Source organism: Plodia interpunctella, chromosome Z, assembly GCF_027563975.2.
Source record: "Plodia interpunctella isolate USDA-ARS_2022_Savannah chromosome Z, ilPloInte3.2, whole genome shotgun sequence".
Classification (NCBI taxonomy): domain Eukaryota; kingdom Metazoa; phylum Arthropoda; class Insecta; order Lepidoptera; family Pyralidae; genus Plodia; species Plodia interpunctella.
In genome coordinates this window covers 1,248,655-1,269,192 of record NC_071324.2, presented here as the reverse complement: position 1 = coordinate 1,269,192, position 20,538 = coordinate 1,248,655, and the positions used below count along the sequence as shown (strand labels likewise).

General features: G+C 33.8%; 1 protein-coding gene across 14 annotated transcripts in view; it reads left to right on the top strand.

The window, feature by feature from the left end:
- The window catches only part of trol (terribly reduced optic lobes), a 232,428-nt gene that overhangs the window by 175,162 nt on the left and 36,728 nt on the right, over positions 1-20,538 (top strand). For 7 of the 14 annotated variants that reach the window (XM_053768915.1, XM_053768912.1, XM_053768909.1 and 4 more), the window contains 15 exons: positions 5,313-5,423; positions 6,254-6,364; positions 7,591-7,695; positions 8,214-8,327; positions 9,098-9,334; positions 10,786-10,914; positions 11,584-11,704; positions 12,336-12,448; positions 12,787-12,891; positions 14,577-14,777; positions 15,257-15,388; positions 16,741-16,794; positions 17,279-17,293; positions 19,771-19,904; positions 20,317-20,410. In XM_053768915.1, coding sequence (XP_053624890.1) covers positions 5,313-5,423; positions 6,254-6,364; positions 7,591-7,695; positions 8,214-8,327; positions 9,098-9,334; positions 10,786-10,914; positions 11,584-11,704; positions 12,336-12,448; positions 12,787-12,891; positions 14,577-14,777; positions 15,257-15,388; positions 16,741-16,794; positions 17,279-17,293; positions 19,771-19,904; positions 20,317-20,410 — 1,776 coding nt within the window. The remainder of the gene's footprint in view (positions 1-5,312; positions 5,424-6,253; positions 6,365-7,590; positions 7,696-8,213; positions 8,328-9,097; positions 9,335-10,785; positions 10,915-11,583; positions 11,705-12,335; positions 12,449-12,786; positions 12,892-14,576; positions 14,778-15,256; positions 15,389-16,740; positions 16,795-17,278; positions 17,294-19,770; positions 19,905-20,316; positions 20,411-20,538) is intronic. The other 7 variants (XM_053768910.1, XM_053768919.2, XM_053768913.2 and 4 more) reach the window with 7 other exon arrangements.

The window sequence follows — 20,538 nt, the reverse complement described above, 5'->3', positions numbered from 1 at the left end:
TGTTATTAAATCAATGCGAGGGCCCTCATTGATTTTTGATAAAGCCTGTTACATGGGGTACTTACTGGGGGATCAAGCGAAACTCTTTTCTCAATCTCATTCGCATATATATCTTCGCGTAATCTCGGTTGCATTACACACTGTGGTGCCAGAAAACAGGGTCCGCGGCATCACTATATTTTTAGCTTGTGTTCGCCTTTAATGTTGTTCTAATTTTTTTACCGGCTACCGGGCTTATGTTCGGCTTTTGGGGATACTATTGTTACCTTTAAGCTGTCAAGACTTGGCTTCTTTTTATAATTATTTGATTTATTGTTTCTGTTTGCGAATAGCGGGTAAAATTGTTAAATCTGTAGACAAGTAAGTAGCGAAGAGATTTTTTAAGTGTTAGTATGAACATTAAAACCCTTTACAATCCTCATCCTAAGATTATAAATGCGAATGTAAGTTTGGTTGTTTGTTTGATAATTCTTCACGCTTTGTCTGCGCAACCGATCATCTTAAAATTTTGCAAACATGTAGTTAAAGTATAGTAAGACAAGGACATAAGGTATCTTTCATCCCGGAAAAATAAATACGCTAGTAATAGCATAAATATAATGTAATATCGAAATTCATTTAAATATGATAAGTGTGACGACCTCGGTGGCGCAGTGGTAAGGTTCTTGCCACTTGCATCCGAGAGGTCCCGGGTTCGATCCCCGGTCGGGTCATGATGGAAAATGTTCTTTTTCTGATTGGCCCGGGTCTTGGATGTGTATATATGTATTTGTTGTAAAATATAGTATCGTTGAGTTAGTATCCCATGACACAAGTCTCGAACTTACTTTGGAGCTAGCTCAATCTGTGTGATTTGTCCTAATATATTTATTTATTTATATTTATTTAAATATGATATTGTAATTCATATTGGACATACGCCATATTGGACTTGGTCTTAAAAGGTATCAGCCAATACAATTCAATCAATAAACAAGTATAATGACGTCAGCATACAACAATTTGGGTCGCGCAGGGTTCGGTCAAGGAATGCATTTCAATCGCGCCATAGACCTATAACGTAAATAGATAAACTCAAAAATTACTTCACGGATTTTCATGCGGTTTTCGCCAATAGATAGTGTGATTCCTAAGGAAGGTTTAGGTGTATGATTAATTATGTTTTCACCCGAGCGAAGCCGGCACGGACCGCTAGTAATATTATAAAGAGAAAAGATTTGTATTTTATGTTTGTAATGAATTAACTCAATAACAACTAGGCCGATTTTGATGAAATTTACCACAGAATTCAGGCGAAACCTTGAGGAGTGACATAGGCTACTTTTTATTATAGTTTAAGACGAGCGAAGCCGGGATGAGCGGCTAGTTTGTCTGTAAATAATTAGAAAACGAAATTTTTTTTACAGTACATTTTTTCACAGTTAACGCTTCTTTATTCCTTACAGGGCAGTTAGAGCCTAAACTCTGTTAGTCACTTGTAATCTCTACTCAAAGCCCACTATTAGCTTCTTGATGGGTTATTTAATTAATTACAATTCCATCATTATTTCTTACCCCCGACGCAAAAAGAGGGGTGGTTTAAGTTTGACCGCTAAGTGTGTCTGTCTATGTACGTTGCACCATAGCTCATCAACGTTTGAACCGATTTGGATTCGGTTTTTTCTTTATAGCTAATTTTAGTACGGTGGTTCATAAGACATGTTTAATCAAAATCGGTTGAGCCGTTCAAAAGTTATTGCGAAATGAATATTAAAAGTCAGGGTTTTCTCAATTTGTCTAACAAATAAACTTGTTTATTACAAAACCAAATCGAAGGGAGAAGGAATAGAATTAAGCTTATTAACCAAATAATCTTTCCGCTCTTTGTAGACATACTTCATTTATTATGAAAATACCTCTTACAGATCAGCAACTATAAAATTTTACTTCCCTTTCTACTTGCAATGAAGAAAGAAAAAGACAAGATTTTTTTTGTTAATTAGTAACATTTTTTCCATTCTACACAGGAATGAAAAAAAATATTATTTTTTTTAATAGCATCTATACCGTGATTGGTCAATGTGAACCGTATATTTTGAGTAAGCGCAACAAACTCGAATTGAGTGGGAATTGATTGCTTATATTAAAGCAATATTTATTAACACTTTAGTTAAACGATAAGATTAAAAAACCGGTCAAGTGCGTGTTGGTCTTGCGCATTAAGGTTCCGTAACATTGTTATGTTTTTGAGCTATGTAACAAAAACAGTTTCATTCGAATCCGTCCAGTAGTTCCGGAGATCGCAGAGTGTACAAGGAGACAAACAAACAAACATACAGGAAAACGGTTTTTTTTTTTCAAATTCTTTCTCTATTACCTATATGACTCCCTAATTTTGTTTTTATGTAAATATTTATATTCCATATACAGAATTTTTTGTCCACTGTTTTATGAAGTACTAGCTTTTGCCAGCGGCTTCGCCCGCGTGAATTTCATAGCAAAATCTCATGTATTATATTGATGAACGTTGATTTCTGATAGTCGTATATCTTTATGGCTGAGGACCATGGTCATTACATGGAATGTAACACACACAACAACTCAAAGCTGATTTAAGCATGACTTTTAACTTGTAAAATCTTGCAAGTAGTGACAAAAATGACAAAACCCGTCACACAAGCTGTCACTCCTGGACTTTTAAAAGTTGAGCTTTGGCGGGAACCCGGCAGACTGCTAAGTGGTTCACGTCCACCTTAAATACAGGTGTGAAACAGGGCTACCACCTTTGGAAAAATATATATTTTTTTAAATCTTACGCAAATCTCTACTTGTATTAGTGGTTGTCGTGAGTATATTATCGATAACTACTTTATAACTTTCGCGTTGCGTCACTATTTTATTAAACGATAGATATTAAACGCGCACATCATACCTTTTTTATTTCCCAGACGTTTTGGACATTTGCAACAAGGTTGTAAGGTTATATTATCGATTCTTATAAGTACCAGACCACGATTTCTTTTGCAAAAGTATTGATAAAATAAAATGAAGACTTGAATTGAAGCGGTGGTGGCGTGTAATGGTTAAGACTCCCGCCTGTGGATCGAAAGGTCCCAGGTTCGAATTCTACTCGTGCTACATGAGTTTGTATACCAATCTGACTAATGTATAGTAAGTTTTCATCGACCACCGCTTCGCTTCCAGTGAAGGAAAAAATCGTGAGAAAATCTGCACACTGGTTGATTCTTATTAACGTGTGTGTGAAATGAAGAAGGCAATGGCAAACCACTCCATTAATAATGCCATGAAAGTTGTTGTGTGTGTTTCATACCACGTTAATAACTACGACCCTCAGCCATGAGCAATACGACTGTGAAGAATTGATAAAATAGGAAGTTATGTTGTAAGGTTTAATTTAATAAGTTTAAAATTAACTTAAATATTAATCTTTTTATCCATAGTACTCACTTACATATGAAACAACTTTTATATTTATGTAATACTAGCTGCGCCCCGGGGCTTCGCTCTCGTAGGAATTTCGTGTTAAAAACTACCCTATGTGCTATTCCAGGTTATTTTCTACCCGTGTACCAAATTTCATAACAATCGGTCTAGTAGATAATGCGTGAAGAGGTAACAAATAAACTTACTTTCGCATTTATAATATTAGTTGGGATTTAATAGCAAAAGCAAAATAAGTACTCACTTAAAAATATAAAACACGTTCGCCCAACCCTGATCACATAATGGCGTGTGCGCAAACTTGAAATCTTCTCTATTTCGGTATACAGAGTTAAGTTCATCACGTGCTAGGCCGAACACGATCTTTGAATTTTAAATATTGCGAAAATGTTTGCAAGAAAAAGGGGGAAATCAGCGTAACGTTATTTTATTGCCGATCTATGCAAACCAAGCACAGTACGTGTAAGGTAGCTGTGTAGTAGCATATCAAGGAAATAAGAATTGTATGACAATTAGAAACACCATGTTGTGTTCTGAAACATCATTCTGGCAATAATCTTTCTGTCTCATCTGCGAGCGTTTTCTTGTTTCCATCATCAGCTGCAGAGTCAGCGAGCCAATTGAGCCTGTTTTTTTAACTAATTCACCTTGCACAATCTTCGGTGTCCTCAGAAATCGGACATTTGGTTCAGTTGGTTACTTGATAAAAATCAATAATTATAATACTTGACAAAAATCAAGCCAGCACTTTCTTTTGTTGGCCCATTCTGTCAAGCTCGGGCGGCCACCGAGCCTGACCAGGCATTTTTTTCCTACGTAACTGATTAGTTCACACAAGACGTGGCCATACTAGCGAAGGCTAACTGGTTATCTGTGTTACGGACGTGAAGACTACCCCGAACGTGCGAGTTTGTCGCGTGGTTTCCACTTCTATATATTTATTCGTATTTCTGTGCATGAAAAACAACCTTTGCTTTTGACGACAGGAAAACTTGTATTCTAAGCTGTATTGCAATGATAATAATGATATTTTTGTGTTATGTTATCACCTTTTTGTCATTACAATAGATGGTCATAAACGAATGGATGTAGTAACATTAGAATGGTCATATTGCAATAGTCGCATGTAATGATTGCCGGTAGGTAGTCTTTTTTTATGATTATATATGACTATGAATTTGTGATTATAAAATTCACATAAATATTAATATTTATGTGAATTTTATAATCACAAATTCATAGTAAAATCTTCGCTGATGCCGCCGCGTACAGATCTGTACATACATGGTTACTAGATGTGTAGGCTGTACGTAAGTTATGTCAAAACCAAGTGAAATGCAAACTGGAATCGAGTGCGAGACGGAACTTGTTCCAAACTGCCAATTAGTACTCAAATACAAGCAGTTTACAGAAACCACCTGATTACATGTTTTCATCAAACATCGGCGTGTGGTGGTTTTCCAATCAAATAATATATATTTTTTTACATAACTGTACAAACTTATCGCACTCGCCATTGTCTCGCGTGATAATCCCGTTAGATATTGTAATAAATTGTGCACAGTAGTTATCTTCAATTTTTGAAAAAAAAATATATTGACAATGTAGAAAAAGTAATAAAATTCCCTTCGTAAATGTAACTGGCCATTGAAAAAAAAAAAAAACGAAATTGACTATCGAAATAGTAAATTCTTAGGAAATAATATGGCCGCTTTTCGCATCGTTCTCAATTACCAAATATTATTTAATAATTAGATTTTGTGAACAATTTGTGTCGAATGTTGTATGTAAATACAACATTCGACATACCTTAAAAAATAAATAAATTTTTGTAATTGTTTTAAATATATATTTTTTTTGTTTGTCAACAGAACTGGTAGGCGCCGACGATTTCCGATGCAGCGACGGACGAAGCCTCGAAGCCTCAAGAAAGTGTGATGGAGTCAGAGATTGCATTTACGGTGAAGACGAAAGGGATTGCGGTGTGTATTTTGTTAATTCAAATTTTTTAATTACGACTATGATGCCCCTAAGCTCGAAGTCTAAAAACCTCGGCGTTTTGACGATTTGTCTGTAGTTTTATGACCGGCCGACATGCTATAGTGACTCTTAGTTGCAAGATGGTGGAAAATTGGATCTGGTGTCCAAGAGCATTTTAGTAAACATTGTATTGATTGAATAGAAGTGTATAGCAGTTAAATATCCCTATGCTTCTCAGACTTTTATTTTCTGTATTGGTTTTGATATACGATTAAAATTAAAGGTTTTCCGAAATACTTTCTTTACTAGTAGCGTTGTTTAGAATAGATATTTTTTTGACGACCTCGGTGGCGCAGTGGTAAAGTTCTTGCCACTGAACCGAGAGGTCCCGGGTTCGATCCCCGGTCGGGTCATGATGAAAAACGATCTTTTTCTGATTGGCCCGGGTCTTGAATGTTTATCTATATATCTATTTGTTATAAAATATAGTATCGTTGAGTTAGTATCCCATAACACAAGTCTCGCACTTACTTTGGGGCTAGCTCAATTTGTGTGGTTTGTCCTCATTTATGTATTTATTTATTCATTTATTTTTTTACCTTTTGCCTCAATAAAAAATATTCGTTTTTATACTTATTTTTTTGGCAGCTTCACGATCGACGTGTTTTTATAGTAATAGAAACGAATGTGTGATTTGGCACGAATGAGATTCCAACCTGCCATTCCTGATTCACAGCCGTCTCATTCATTCTAAACTGAACTTTTACAGGTGTCTCGACCAGTCGACCACGACTGCAATAATTTTAAAAATACCAAACATCACTTTTTCCAGACTGCTTAAGCAACGAGTTCCAATGCTCCCAAGACAGATCATGTATTGAAGCTAGGCGAAAATGCGACGGTTATAACGACTGCAGTGACGGCTCTGACGAATTGGGATGTGGTGAGTGTTTCCTGGGTTTTGCTTCATGAACTGGCTATATCTTTGAGAATTAAACCAAGCGTGAAGACCAGTCTATCAATTACAATATGGATGCAACGGCCATACAACATAAAACTCATGAGTTTGTTTTTACATAATGCTTTGTGATGATAGAAGGAAATCACATGCGCATAAATTCCTTCGATTGGTTTAACACTTAAAAATAAAACATCATTCTTACATGGATCCAAAAGGTTTGTACATAATAATAATAATAATAATAGACAATTTGACCTGGAATTTAACGTACAAAAAATATTATTAAACTCTTTTCATTCTAATAACAGTTCGATGATTGGCAAGATATATAAAACAATGACAATAGAAAAGAACAGTTTAATAAAAAAGAAAAATATGGCATTATCCTATTATTTGGAATCGATAGAAATGGTAATTATAATATATGCACAAAGTTAAACTAAACTGTCTGTGCACGCTTTCTGGACGGTTTCATGGTAAGTGTCTCGCTTCTTGGATTGGCTGGGTCATCATGTTTGCACTGGTAGGGGCAGGTTCAAATGTGGCGACGGCACTTGTATATCTATCAGGCTCCGGTGCGACGGTTACCGAGATTGTCCAAGAGACGCAGCTGATGAATTAAACTGTCGTAAGTTGCTATTATGTATCAGGTCCTACTGTTTTGATCTCATTGAGTAATTTGTCCTTTTTAAATTTGCCTATTTGTGATGTTGATATTCAAGAGAAGAAATTTTCTGATACTTGATATAATTTATACTAACTGAATGACACCATGTGATTAAGGCTGGGTTAGTATCAGAAGGTAAAAATATCAGAATCATCATTATCATATTTCATCAATAACAGTCATGACCTAATACAATTTTTTAATATTTATTCTCTGGTGCTCGGTTTAATTACTAATTCTGCATATTCTCAAAAGCATGCAACCCGGACGAGTGGCAATGTGATCATGGTAATTGTATTAGTCGCATCAAGCGATGCGATGGCCGCGTTGATTGTCCATCCGACAGATCAGATGAACGAAATTGTCTAGGTAAGATTAACACTTCTTAGATAATTAACATTCTAGTTAGAATTACTGTTGCGAACATATATATGGACGTGGATCCAGCTATAAAAGGTGTTGATGAACGAATAATTTTAGGATTTAGACAATTTTCACAGAACACTCAAATTTTTACAAAAACTTGATAATATAATTACAGACCTTGAGGAGCAGTTTGTGTGCGACAATAAGCAAATTATTCCTAAAAGTCAGAGGTGTGATAAAGTTTACGATTGTGATGACTACTCTGATGAGAAAAAATGTCGTAAGTTGTACTCATGAATCGTGTACGTCTTGCTTTGGGTCTTTTCCATGGGTTCTTGCAACATTTGCGACTGTGGCGATGGTTGATACCGCACTTCTAGTCGTATCTATATTTTCGTATAAGTACAAATCAAAATTTGTCTTCTGACATACTATATAGTTCATCATTATTTGTCTGCGTTTTATAAGTATTTGTTTGTATGGTTATTTATATTTTTATATTCTTACATGGACTAGGCATCTCAATAATTGTTTCTCCATATTTTCATGGTTGTGTACTCTTCTCTTATTACTTTATTTTTCTTCTCTCACACGTACTTATTTTTCTTCCAAACGCATATTTTATTTGGTTTGATATATTTATCATTTTTCTATATTTTCACATTTTCAGTTTCTTTTCTTTCTGTCATTGACATATTCTTATTTCACCTATTTGTCTGTGTGATTGCTGAAATTGCGATATAAATTTTAATATTTGCCCTTATTATTGATTTAAAACGTTTCATTTTTACTGGACAGCATGCGGTGACAAAGACTTCAAATGTAACAACGGTTTTTGCATCCATGCACGAAAACGATGTGATGGGACACATGATTGTCAGGATGGCTCAGATGAACACGATTGCGAGAATGGTTTGATCCTCACCCACTTAAAAATATTAATTTAGTTCCTTTTCAGCCTTAATGTCTGCAAAGCTGATGGTGTGGCGTGAATGTTATCATGCTTATTACACAATTTTTTTCCCTATATTGCTTCGCTTTTTTACTATTGATATGTGCATCTTATTTAGGCTTAAACTGATAGTTTTAAACTTTGAATAAATTAATAAGTTAAAAAAAATATATATTTTCTTAAACTTAGAATGGATTAATAAGTTTTAAAAAATCCTGAATTATAACGAATAATAGAAATAGAAAGTACCCATGGTATTTTTCATTTTAATAATAAAATATTCACTTTAAGCCTAAGTATTATTTTTAAAAGTGCACACAACTTTAGACCTTTCAACATTAATTTTTCTGTAAATTTAATGAAAAATTGAAGTCTGTTTGTTGACGTTATATTATATCCAAGTCTGACTGAAAAAAGTATCTACTAAGGTATATGTCAGATATAAATAATAATATTCACATTGGTTTGGGATAACCTTTTAACGACTTTAAATTTTTTTTGGTCTGGTTCTACTATTTTTTATTTATGTCACAGAAACATTAAACAGGGATCTGCATTTATAGTCACTATTTCTATTAAGTCAATCGGTAACTGATTATTTATTTTGAAATTTAGATGACCTTTGCAATATTTAACATTAATTAATCAGTTTGTAACAAAATTGCTAGCAAAATTGTGTTACTTAGATCCCTGGTTAGTGTTGTTTTATCTATAATCACTCACCTCACAGCAGGGACGGATAATGTGGCATGCATGGCTAATAACTACGAATGCTCAAACGGCGACTGTGTTCCCGCTGACGCAAAATGCAATGGTGTACAAGACTGCTCAGATGGTTCTGATGAGTCAGACTGTCATTGTAAAAGAGACGAATTCCATTGCCAAAACACTGATGAGTGTATTAGCTTTGACAAACGATGTAACGGTGAACTTGATTGTACTTTCGGAGAAGATGAATCTAATTGCGGTGAGTAAAGAAGCAAAATACAGTTTAATAAAACAACTGTCTTCTGCAGCAATTGATTACCTTAAAGTGCTTCGGGATCGAATTCTTTTGGGATAGAAACATCTCGTGAAGTTAATGATTCGTATTTTATGATTTATTATTAGTGTAGTTACATGGGAGCAATAACTTCTAAAGATAAAACCTATATATTATTTCTTGGGAAATTTCACGAAGATCGGTTCAATAGATAAAGCGTGATAAGGTAACATTAAATGAAATTATAAAAATAACGTATGTATATGTATTATAAAGACAAGTTATAGAGCCAAACAGCTTAAAACAATCTACAAAAGTTCCAATTTATCACTGCAGTGGTATGCAAGTATTAGTTTGATATTTAAAATAAGGATGTAGTAAGGATTTACTTTTCGATTGCAACATGTATGTATAGAGCTAGAGGTCACTGGATACAACAGCATTGATTTTCAGCTACTTGAATTTAAATTAGTTAACAATCAAAGGTGAAAGGTTCTATTCCTGCTTTGCACATTTTAAATTTAAAGCACGACTTTGTAATGCATGTTGCCTGTTAGATTAAGGGCTTTTTAGCAAAAAAGACGTTCTGCATAGATAAACTTGTACAAAATAATTGCAATACTGTTATAAAGGCTATATTTATATCTGATTACGAAGATCAGCATGATTTTACCACTAACAAGTATATCGAAATCCATTTGCCTATATTTTTCCCTTTCAGTGGTGGACCAGAGTTTATGATTTTGTGAATTAGGATTTCTAGAAAGTATATGATTTGGACTGATATTGTATTTTGTTTTTCAAATATTAAAATTTTCTAGTATTTAATATTGATTTTAGCCCTACCATGATGAAGTAGTTTTACCAAATGTAACTGTTAATGATTTTGAGATTACGTATCTATTGTTTCTCACCATTTTAAAGACTGTTATTTTTGGAGTCTCACAAGGTTCTCATATAGACTCTTTATATAGAACATATACTATATTAAGTAGTTTATAAACTAATTTCCAGAAAAGCTTTGGATATTCCAAAACTTTTCTGGAAATTAGTTTATGCTCATTATTTCTATATATTTCTGTGTTTGATCAAAATTATATATCTAAAATTAAGATTTAAGTACCATATATTCACACTAGTGTACTGTTCTATAGCTTTCTTTAAAAGTCAGCAATTATTGTTCAACAATATAAAAATGTTAACACTTTTACTTGTAAGTTTGATATAGTTCATGGTTTTATTTATTAAAGAGATTAAGTTATATTCTGAAACAGCAACTTTTCTATAATAAGATGGGACTTATTTCCTTGTTTTTTTTTTCTTATATTGTTCAAGTGGGGTTTACTAATAATATAATGTCTTAAAACAGTGCTAATCTCAATTTTGGGTTTAATTTAAAGTTTGTTTGCAAATTTATGTTGGATTTATATTTTCAGGAAATAATTGTCCCGACGGCCATATTTCCTGCTTAATCAGCGTCACCAATGTCGTGTCGTGTGCAAAAACATGTGATGGAAAAATCGATTGTCTAAATGGCGAAGATGAGAGTAATTGTGGCGATCAAGGTAAGCATTTTATGAGTGATCTTTATGTACTTTAGTAGATTAACATCATAAAAATTACCATCTCTTCATATTGTTACCCACTAGATCTTCTTCTTGTCATCTCTGAGGCATATAAAAAATGAAACCGGAGACAAGGGAACATTGGCGTTCATTGATGACATCGGGACAATTATTTCTATTTAATTCGTCTTTTACCTTTATTTTGTATTCTAATCCGTCTTTCATATAGGCAAATAACGGGATCGTGATAATTTAAATTTTATTTTAACCATTGCTGTGCGAATTTGAGATATTGCCATTGCGAAATGTACTTGATACGTTTTTATTACTACATGGTAAATAATTTCAGGAAATTCATGTGTTTCATGATTTAGCTAATTAAAGTTAACTACATTATGTCATTTCGTTATCATAAACTTATTAACGTCATATTGTTGCTATTGAGTGAATGAAAATATCGTTATTTACTTCTGCTTTCTGTCCAAGCTTTGGGTACTTTGGTACTCCGTTGATAATCATAGAGACAAATTTATAAACGTTTATGCAATAGAATTTTTAATGTCACCCATTATATAATTGCTGCTCAGGGATTATGTTTTTAAGATGTTGTTCACGTAAGTATTGTTATTCATAGGATGTTCTTCAAATGTGATTGTATTATTTTTCAAGAATGCCACTTCTGCGACTACAAGTGCTTGGAAAGCTGGAGAATCTGCGACGGTATCCCTGACTGTTCTGATGAGAGTGATGAAGAAGAATGCGCCCTATGCAACGGCCCAGACGACTTTCGGTAAGATATCAGTAGTTACCACTCCGATTCTGAGTCACTTGAGAGGGGATATCGAAATGGTTCTGTCTATCTGTCGTTTATAACGTCAGAAACGCAAATGTTGCCATGTTATCAGCAGACGAACATGTCAGAACAAGATGGCAATATTTGCATACAAACGACAAAGATAAACCAAAGCCAGACAGGCTTTGGTCTGATTTTCAGAAATAGAATGATTTAACTAAATTTGTGTCTTCAATGTTTATGTACGCGTTTACTAAAGTATTAATTACATAATTAAAGTCGAATAAACTGAGCTCAGCGAACTCGATGCGGGGTGTATTTATTTACATTTTTGATGATACTTATGCGAAGCGATTGTTTTTTGTAAAAAAAAAATACTTGCAGTTAGGCCTGAAATTATATATGGTTACTTTTTATTTAATAAATTAACAAGTGTTTTATGTCTCATTATGTATGAAAAATCATTTTGTCATTAAAACACATCTTACCTATATTTTTATTCAAATGTTTAATGTTTGATTTTGCTCCCGTGCGACGTAGCGATTGTGTTTTTATTATTAAGCTAAATTAATATCAGCGGCAAGCGAAAAGCAAGGGATTGTGTTTGAATCGCGTTCATTTGTTTTAGGTGTGACAACGACGAGTGCATCAATAGGAATTTGCAGTGCAACAACATCCCGGAATGCAGCGATGGCAGCGACGAGCTGAACTGCAAGAATATCACGAACCCCATTTCATCAGGTGGGTAAACCTACACCAACACGTAGCGTGTTGCAACTTCCACATGCTGTTTCTTTTTCCCATATCATCGTGCATCGCAATGACGCTTGCTACGTGTTTTATATTTCATGGTGGCCCCTCGGTTCTTGTCTCACTTACTCCCTAACGTACTTTATTCCCTTTTTTTTCGGTGATGCGTATCATATCACCTAAATGTCACAACTTGCCACACATTCACACTGAGCCTTCACACTAGTGCTGGGGTTAGTGCATTTGACACGACCAAGCGGTCTTACTAGGGAGCATCATGCCACTCAAACAAAAAATAACACTTATATGGATATTAAATTATATTTCAGACTGTTACGGACAGTTCGAATGTCGAGATGGGGCCTGTATCAACAAAGACTTCTTCTGTGATGGGCATCAGGACTGCCGCGATAATTCCGACGAAGAAAATTGTCGTAAGTATTTCTTTTTTATTTTGATCTGTCCGCTACGTAACGCGTTGTCGTAGGGTATATTCTGTCTCGAAGTCATAAATTTCAAATGAGAAATAGGCAACTCGCCCATAGCATCGCATGCGCAAGTTGTGTGATTGAGACATAATAATGTAATACGAATTATGCGTTACGAAACGGATACCCGGATTTTCGGACCAGACAAATGCTTTACAATTAAACATTATTAGATGTGTACGTTACATTATAATGAAAGATGTAATTTGGTCAATCGTGAGTCCATTTTGTATGTAAAAATACGCTTTGTACTAAATGATATTAGATGTTTATATCAAATATAAAGTAGATAATAGACCTACAGAGTACACTACATCTGATTTCGATTGATCAATGTGCACGTATTTAATCATAATCATTTATAATAAATGCACTAAAATGTAAGATACTTCTCTATGTTTTTGTTTATAAACCAGCACTGAGCTCACTTTTGCCTCCAAACAGATCACTTCTGTGTATAACTTCACACTTCTTTTAGCACTTCGAATAAATGTGAATTTGCACTTAGCACCATAATCATGTTTTACAAATTATATGTGTGCACCTCACATTTAGTATTGATAGACATCTATGTACGAGCCAACCAACTATGTATATATTTGTTACTCAATTGTTCTGAAAAGCCAGTTAACAAATTCATAAAACGATAGAACAATATAACTAACTAGTGGTAGGATCAAATTCTCATTTAGAAATTGGCGCTTATATGTAAATTTCGTAACCAAACTATGCTGTAATCGGAAGGAATGAAAATAAAACTCGTTGGTACATTTTTTTTGTCATTACCTACTCAACAATCATTTTTAGATTTAGGTTAGTCTCGAAAAATCAGATCCCGGCAATAATAGATAACACACGAGAAAAAGATTAGGGTATATAGGGTTGAATTTCCAGCATGGTTCATGACTCGGCCATATCGCTCGCCCATTCCACCGGAGCCTTGCCTAGAAGCAGAGTTCACTTGCTATGATGGAAGGTGCATCGCACACGCGCGCCGCTGTGATAACGTGTATGACTGTCTGGATTTCTCCGACGAACAGAACTGTCACAACTCTGGTACTAGACCGTTTTTGAATGCTGAATGCCTGTTCGGAAACCCAGATTTTTCCTTAACCCCGTTAGATACCTATAGTTTAAAGTTAGCGATGTGTAGTCCGCGCGTATTTAGCCTTATCTTCGCCACACACTTTACGTGCAAGTGATGCGCGTTTGCGCGTGTCGTAGATTTGTCTGAATATATACGCTATGATTACGCGTCATGTACTGTACTTCCTAAAATACATTCGTTCTGTTATAAAGATTCTTTGAAGAATTGAAATCGTTTATTGGTTGTTTTTATGTAGATGTTAAGCACTCTTTATTCTTTAGATTAAATCTTAGATTTAGTTTTTAGCATGGCCTAAAAATAAACTTTTCGGTAAAATTACAATAGTTAATAGTTTTCACAAAACTACTTTAACTTTAGAGACTTTTCGAAAAGTTTATACTGTCGTAGTTAATTAAAAAATGTAGACATTTCAATGTTAGCAGTATTTTTTTTTTCATTTTACGCTTCGTTGTCGTCTTTGACATTGGTATGTTTCTGGCATCGAATTCCAATGCAAAATACTTATACCAATTTTGTATTCCAGCATGTAAGGAGGGCGACTTCCAATGCAGATCCGGCCAGTGCATACCTGAGACCTATTTGTGTGACGGATATGCCCAATGCGATGATAGTTCCGATGAATCCAACTGCCCATCGATGTATGAAACAACTGTACCCATCTTTACCACACATCGGCCGGATATTCCAAGACCATCTTTTGAAGAAACCACTCCAAGATATAGAAGTAATTCTTAGTTTGCATTCTATTCGTTTCCATTGCGAACACTGATTGATAATGTTTAGCATATTGTGTGATTGAGTTAGGTATATCTTTGGAATTTAAAAAGAGAAACTAAATTGTCGAAGGTCTGGTCATCAATACAATATTTATTTGTTACCTATAACTTCTGATTTCCTCACTCAATCAGTCCTTTGAAACTATCGATTGATTTATGAGACCTTATCATTATTGAAACAATACCCAATTAATAAAAGGCGAATGCCCGTGAAACTATTTTTTATTTCAACTATAGGTACTTCTTTCTTTATTAATCATTAATTCTGTATCCATGTCATTTTTGACCATACAGTTTTTGGGTATTGGCTAAAAAAAGCCTACTTGAAAATAAAGCTGATTGTAAATTCCAAAATACCGTTATAATGGCAGTACAGAATTAAAACAATTCAGTTGAATATGAGGATAAACAACAGAATTTGTACTAGAACCATCAGTATGCAGTAGTTCCCAGTGGCAATGCGAAAGTGGACCATGTATCGAGGTTCAGCGCCGGTGCGACGGCCATCTTGACTGTCCGGGCTTGGACTCCAGTGACGAATTTAACTGTCCTCCTGGCAGTAAGGAAATGAGATACTCTGCCTTTAATTATAAGAATATTGACAGTGCTTTTAATCCTCTCGAGTGCGAACAAATTTTAGCTATTTACTTCCAGTAGTTCTAGCTTTGCGATGTTTGTTATTAGTTATAAAGACGATCGATTAAAATAATAAAAAATTGCAAATAATTAACATGAAATGAATGGGTGACTTGGTTCCAAACTATCTTAATAATAAAACAGAGCAATGTCATCAGGAACCCCTTTCCTGAACCTTTCAGACCATCTAACAAATTTAGGGAATTGTGGCGTCAATTTTTTTTGTTATGATTAACAATAGTTTTTATTCTTATTTTATAGCACCAAATTATTACAAATCTTATTCTAATAATTTACACACATTGTTCTTTTTTTTTTAATTTCATGACTCCATCGTTCGCCAAAACGGTGATTTTGCCAACGTCACGGAATACAATATGTTATAATGATATATTCGAAACGTGGTTCAATGTGTAACATAAAATATAAAAGTATATAAATTCTTAGTGTCCGAGATGACAAAATTTTTGGATTATATTTTTTGAATAGTAGAGTGCCTGTCAATATTCTTTAAGAACCCTCTTAATTAATTAATAAAGCTGGAATGGTTCATGTATTAAATAAAATTTAAATAACATTAAATGTAATTTTTAATTTAACTATTATTGTATAAATTATGACCGAAATTGTGACTAACAATGACTAATAAGAAATACTGACTGTAAGTTATTAATTCCAAATTACCAATAAAACTGACTATATTGGTGGCTGGTATCCTTACTTACACGTATAAGTTTAAGTGATTGAATAAGTTTTTTGACTTAGTCCACTGAGTCACAGCGCGTTTATAGTTCACTTTCATTCGCACACTTCGTTACCATTATCATACGTACCGAGAAAAAGGTCGAAACTGTAGACAGAGAAAACTATAGCCGTCTTGCTCATGAAGAGTAACACTTATTAAAAATACAAACACGAAAGATACCGATTCTACGAATGCTTGCCGCTTGAGGTAGGCCGAGTAGTTGTATGGAAATACTCTAGTTGTGACCTACAATGTGACCATTGTGGCTACCACTAGTTCGTTGTCTCTCTTTTTCTTTATCTTGGACGAAACATTTACTCTCATTGCAATGACGATTACGAATATCCTAATATCCTATTAATTATTATAGGATATGGGCGAGATAGCAACTTGTAATTGTCTCGACCATTTAAGCACTCGATACGCGTGATAAAGTCATTTATATCCATCCATGTTATTATTTTAGATGTGGTAATATTAATGTCGAAAAGGATATTTCTAATAATAAAATTAAATAATATTAATTTCAGGTCCAATTGCACTGAATCTCAAAACATATCCTGAACAGCAGACCGTTTCGTACTGTGAGTTTCTTTCTGTTTTTTTTTTTCTTTTGTAAATAGTGAATGTATTACATTTTTATAAAGGAAAATATTTAATTCAGTCTCGTTGATGTATTTTAAGATGTAGCGTTTTTCTATGTATAAATAATTAACAATGCGAAAATATAGTTCTTTATAAAAATATACGGGGAAAAATATTTATTAATTGGTAAGTAAGTGAAATAAAATTACGATTCACATTTTAATATTTGCAGGCGAAATATTTTTTTTTGGTTATATAAGAATAATTTGGTTTATGAAAGTACAATTAGACGGTGTCGGTGTCATACTATAGCACATACATATAAGAGCATTACATAATGTTTTTATATCTGTATTGTGTAGATTATACTGATATAGGCAAAAATAATATTTTGGTGATGGTAATATCCTCTTAGTGAAATGTTTTCGTAACGAGAAATAGAAAATAATTTTAATGTTGTTTTTTTCATGGTGGTGGTTACAGCCAATAATTACCATGGTAAGTCAGGCTGTGGCAGTTGAAACTGCATTATGGGATCAAATTTTTTTTTTATATTATGCATTTCCCAAAGGGCTGACTGATATTCATACAATTTAACTCATAATTTTACAATTCTCATTTCATTATGTTATGGTTTGGTTTAATATAGTTAATAATTTTTATTTTTATTTATTTTGTTATTACAATAACCCAAGGTGATACAAATTTAAATAATATATCTTTTTATACATATTACGTCCGGTGCGTGACGTGTATAGCGCGGAAGGAATCGCATGTTTCGTTCGCAGTTCAGTGTGTGACGGAGATAGGTAATACGCTCTAGGACATCGTCACGCAGCGGTCCTTGTGTTATGTACTCAGTAATTATATTGTAGATAATTCCAAATTAGTTAGTCTTTAGATCAAATAATAAATGTTATAGGTAACAAAAGCTATATATCTAAACGTGTGATATTTCAGTGAGTGATATTAAACTCATTAACTGACAAACCAAGAGAAAATTTAATGTAATTATTTATAACAAAGGAGGGATAAGTTTAAGTATTTCCTCTGGTTAAGCAGTAATGGTCGACGTGACGACCTGAGGTAGCGACCAACTGCAATTAAAGTCAATATATATTTTAGATGTTATACTTTTTTTTATAGCATAATCAATAAATAATGATGGGTTGCACCGTCAACTATGACGTTGACTTTTACGTGCGCAGAAAAGCGCAAAGTACGCCTTGTTGTTTCGACAACGGCACGTCGGTTAAAATCAACGTCAAATTTGACAGTGAAAATATATTTAATTAAAACTGTGATTAATTTGTTTTTAATTAATTAGGCTGCATGCTTTTGGGTTTGTTTAACATATTTTTGACACTTTTTAATACAATCACGTGTAATTGAAAGGGTTATACTATACATCTTTGTTTACAAATGTATTTATATACATATTGTTAAATATATAAATAAATATATTAGGACAAATCACACAGATTGAGCTAGCCCCAAAGTAAGTTCGAGACTTATGTTATGGGATACTAACTCAACGATATATTTTATAACAAATTCATATATAGATAAACATTCAAGACCCGGGCCAATCAGAAAAGATCATTTTCCATCATGACCCGACCATAGTTTTAAAGCATAAGATATAATAATTAGTAATATGTCAAAATAATTTATGAAACATGTGTATATGTTGCATGATCAGGAAACCTAAGAGTGGGTTGCACCAGTCAACTTCGATGTTAACTTTAACCAGCGCGCCGCCGGATTAGATAAAATGTCGTACTTTGTTCTGCGCAGGATAAAGTTAACCTTTAGTGTTATATGATTACAAAATGTATAATTAAAGTAAATATATATGTTATTGGAGTTTTATACTTTTTATAGGGAATATAATTTTCTAACTTTGGAATTGGCATGTTGGATTTCAATAATAATCAATATTCAAGGGTTACAAAGATACAGATACACAGAGAGTTATTTAAAATTATACAAAAGAAAAAGATAAAAATGACATGCTAAGCATAATTCAACGAAAACATAATTATATTATTTGTTTTAAATAATTTTGCAACTTCGTAATGTATCTGTATCTTTATTCTCATTAACCGAAAAATGGGTTCAAAATTCTTGAAAACATTATAGCAAATAGCACAGTCAACAACCATTACATTTAATAATCAGTTAGCTATGGACAAAGACAAATTCACGATACAGTATTGGGACTAATTTTAGATCGTCGTCGACATATCCTATCTCAGATACGTGGACAAGAAATGGAAGAATCGCCTTGTCTAGTACATAGTCACGTGTAAATATATATTTTTTTTTCATTGATATCACACTAATATTGTTGCCCTCAAATCTGCCCGCGATATCTTATGTTTGACCTCGAGTAACGACTCAAATTCATGATCGTCTACAGTACTGCTCGGTAAATTCAAATTCAAAATTCTTTATTCAATTTAGGATGATATACATCACTTATTGACGTCAAAAAATTACTTAAACTGTGTCTACTGCCGACTTCCAAAGCGCAGGCGATGAAGAAACGGCGCAACAAACTTCACCGCGGCCTTTTCTCCATAGACGCAATTAACAAATGTAGGTCTTATATATTATATATATATATATATATATATATATATATATATATATATATATATATATATATATATATATATATATATATATATATATATATATATATATACATAACAGGACGAGAGATATATGGCATTAGTCGGTTCAGTGTTTCGACCGCAAAAGCGTGACAGACAGCAAGATAGATCAAATACTACCATATATCACTCCTGACTCTATCCATAGATTGATTCAGGGGAGAAAAAGTAAACTTAACAAATTATTGTTTAAAACTATTAAAATACAAATTGAAAAATGCTGATGTGCTGCTATTTGCTATGATGCTATATTTCAATAATAATCAGTAAATCAAAACATTGCCAATTTACTTTTAGTTGGAGATGTGGTCTTTGATTGTCGTGATGAAGGACCCAATCGTGCCAAAGTTACATGGATTAGAGGAGATGGCAACAGAATGAAGCCAGACTATAACGTTACTGGTGGACGTCTCATTCTAAATAACGTTACGGTAAGAATCAACAATCGAGATGACTCTCTCTCTCTGTCACCTTCGCGTTCCACTTTACATTCGAAGCTTTGACGCACCACAGCACAAGGTTCGCATTAAAAAATAACCTAGTTTTGAAGATTAGCTATGATTTACAACCGTCTGCCTGCCAGACATCACTCGGGAATCTTATGCTTGCAGCTATTAATGCTGTAAGTCCTTTAGTCATATCGTACGAAACTCACGGGAAGACATTTAATGGTCCTATTCAAAGGTGGGACCACATTCCGCACAGTTAACAATATATCTATTTATTCGAAATCGAAATAGTCAATTTATTCAAAATTAAGACGCCTTTAGGATACTTGAGAATGATTGTGATAATGTTATAATACAGAAATGGCAGCTACATCGTTAATTTTTGATTTCCCAGACTGCTGACAGTGGTACATACATCTGCCAAGCTACTGACTACCTCAGCCAACCTGGTGCTCAGAAACCTGTCTACTTGACAGTCGAAAAGCAAGGTAAGGTCAAAAGTAAGGTACTACTGAATGCATGTAGTGGAAAGGCAAATTGAATAGCTACACAGGTATTCTTTGCATTTGTAACAATTATTTGGGTGTGTGTTACCAGCGTCGACAGGCTACGATGA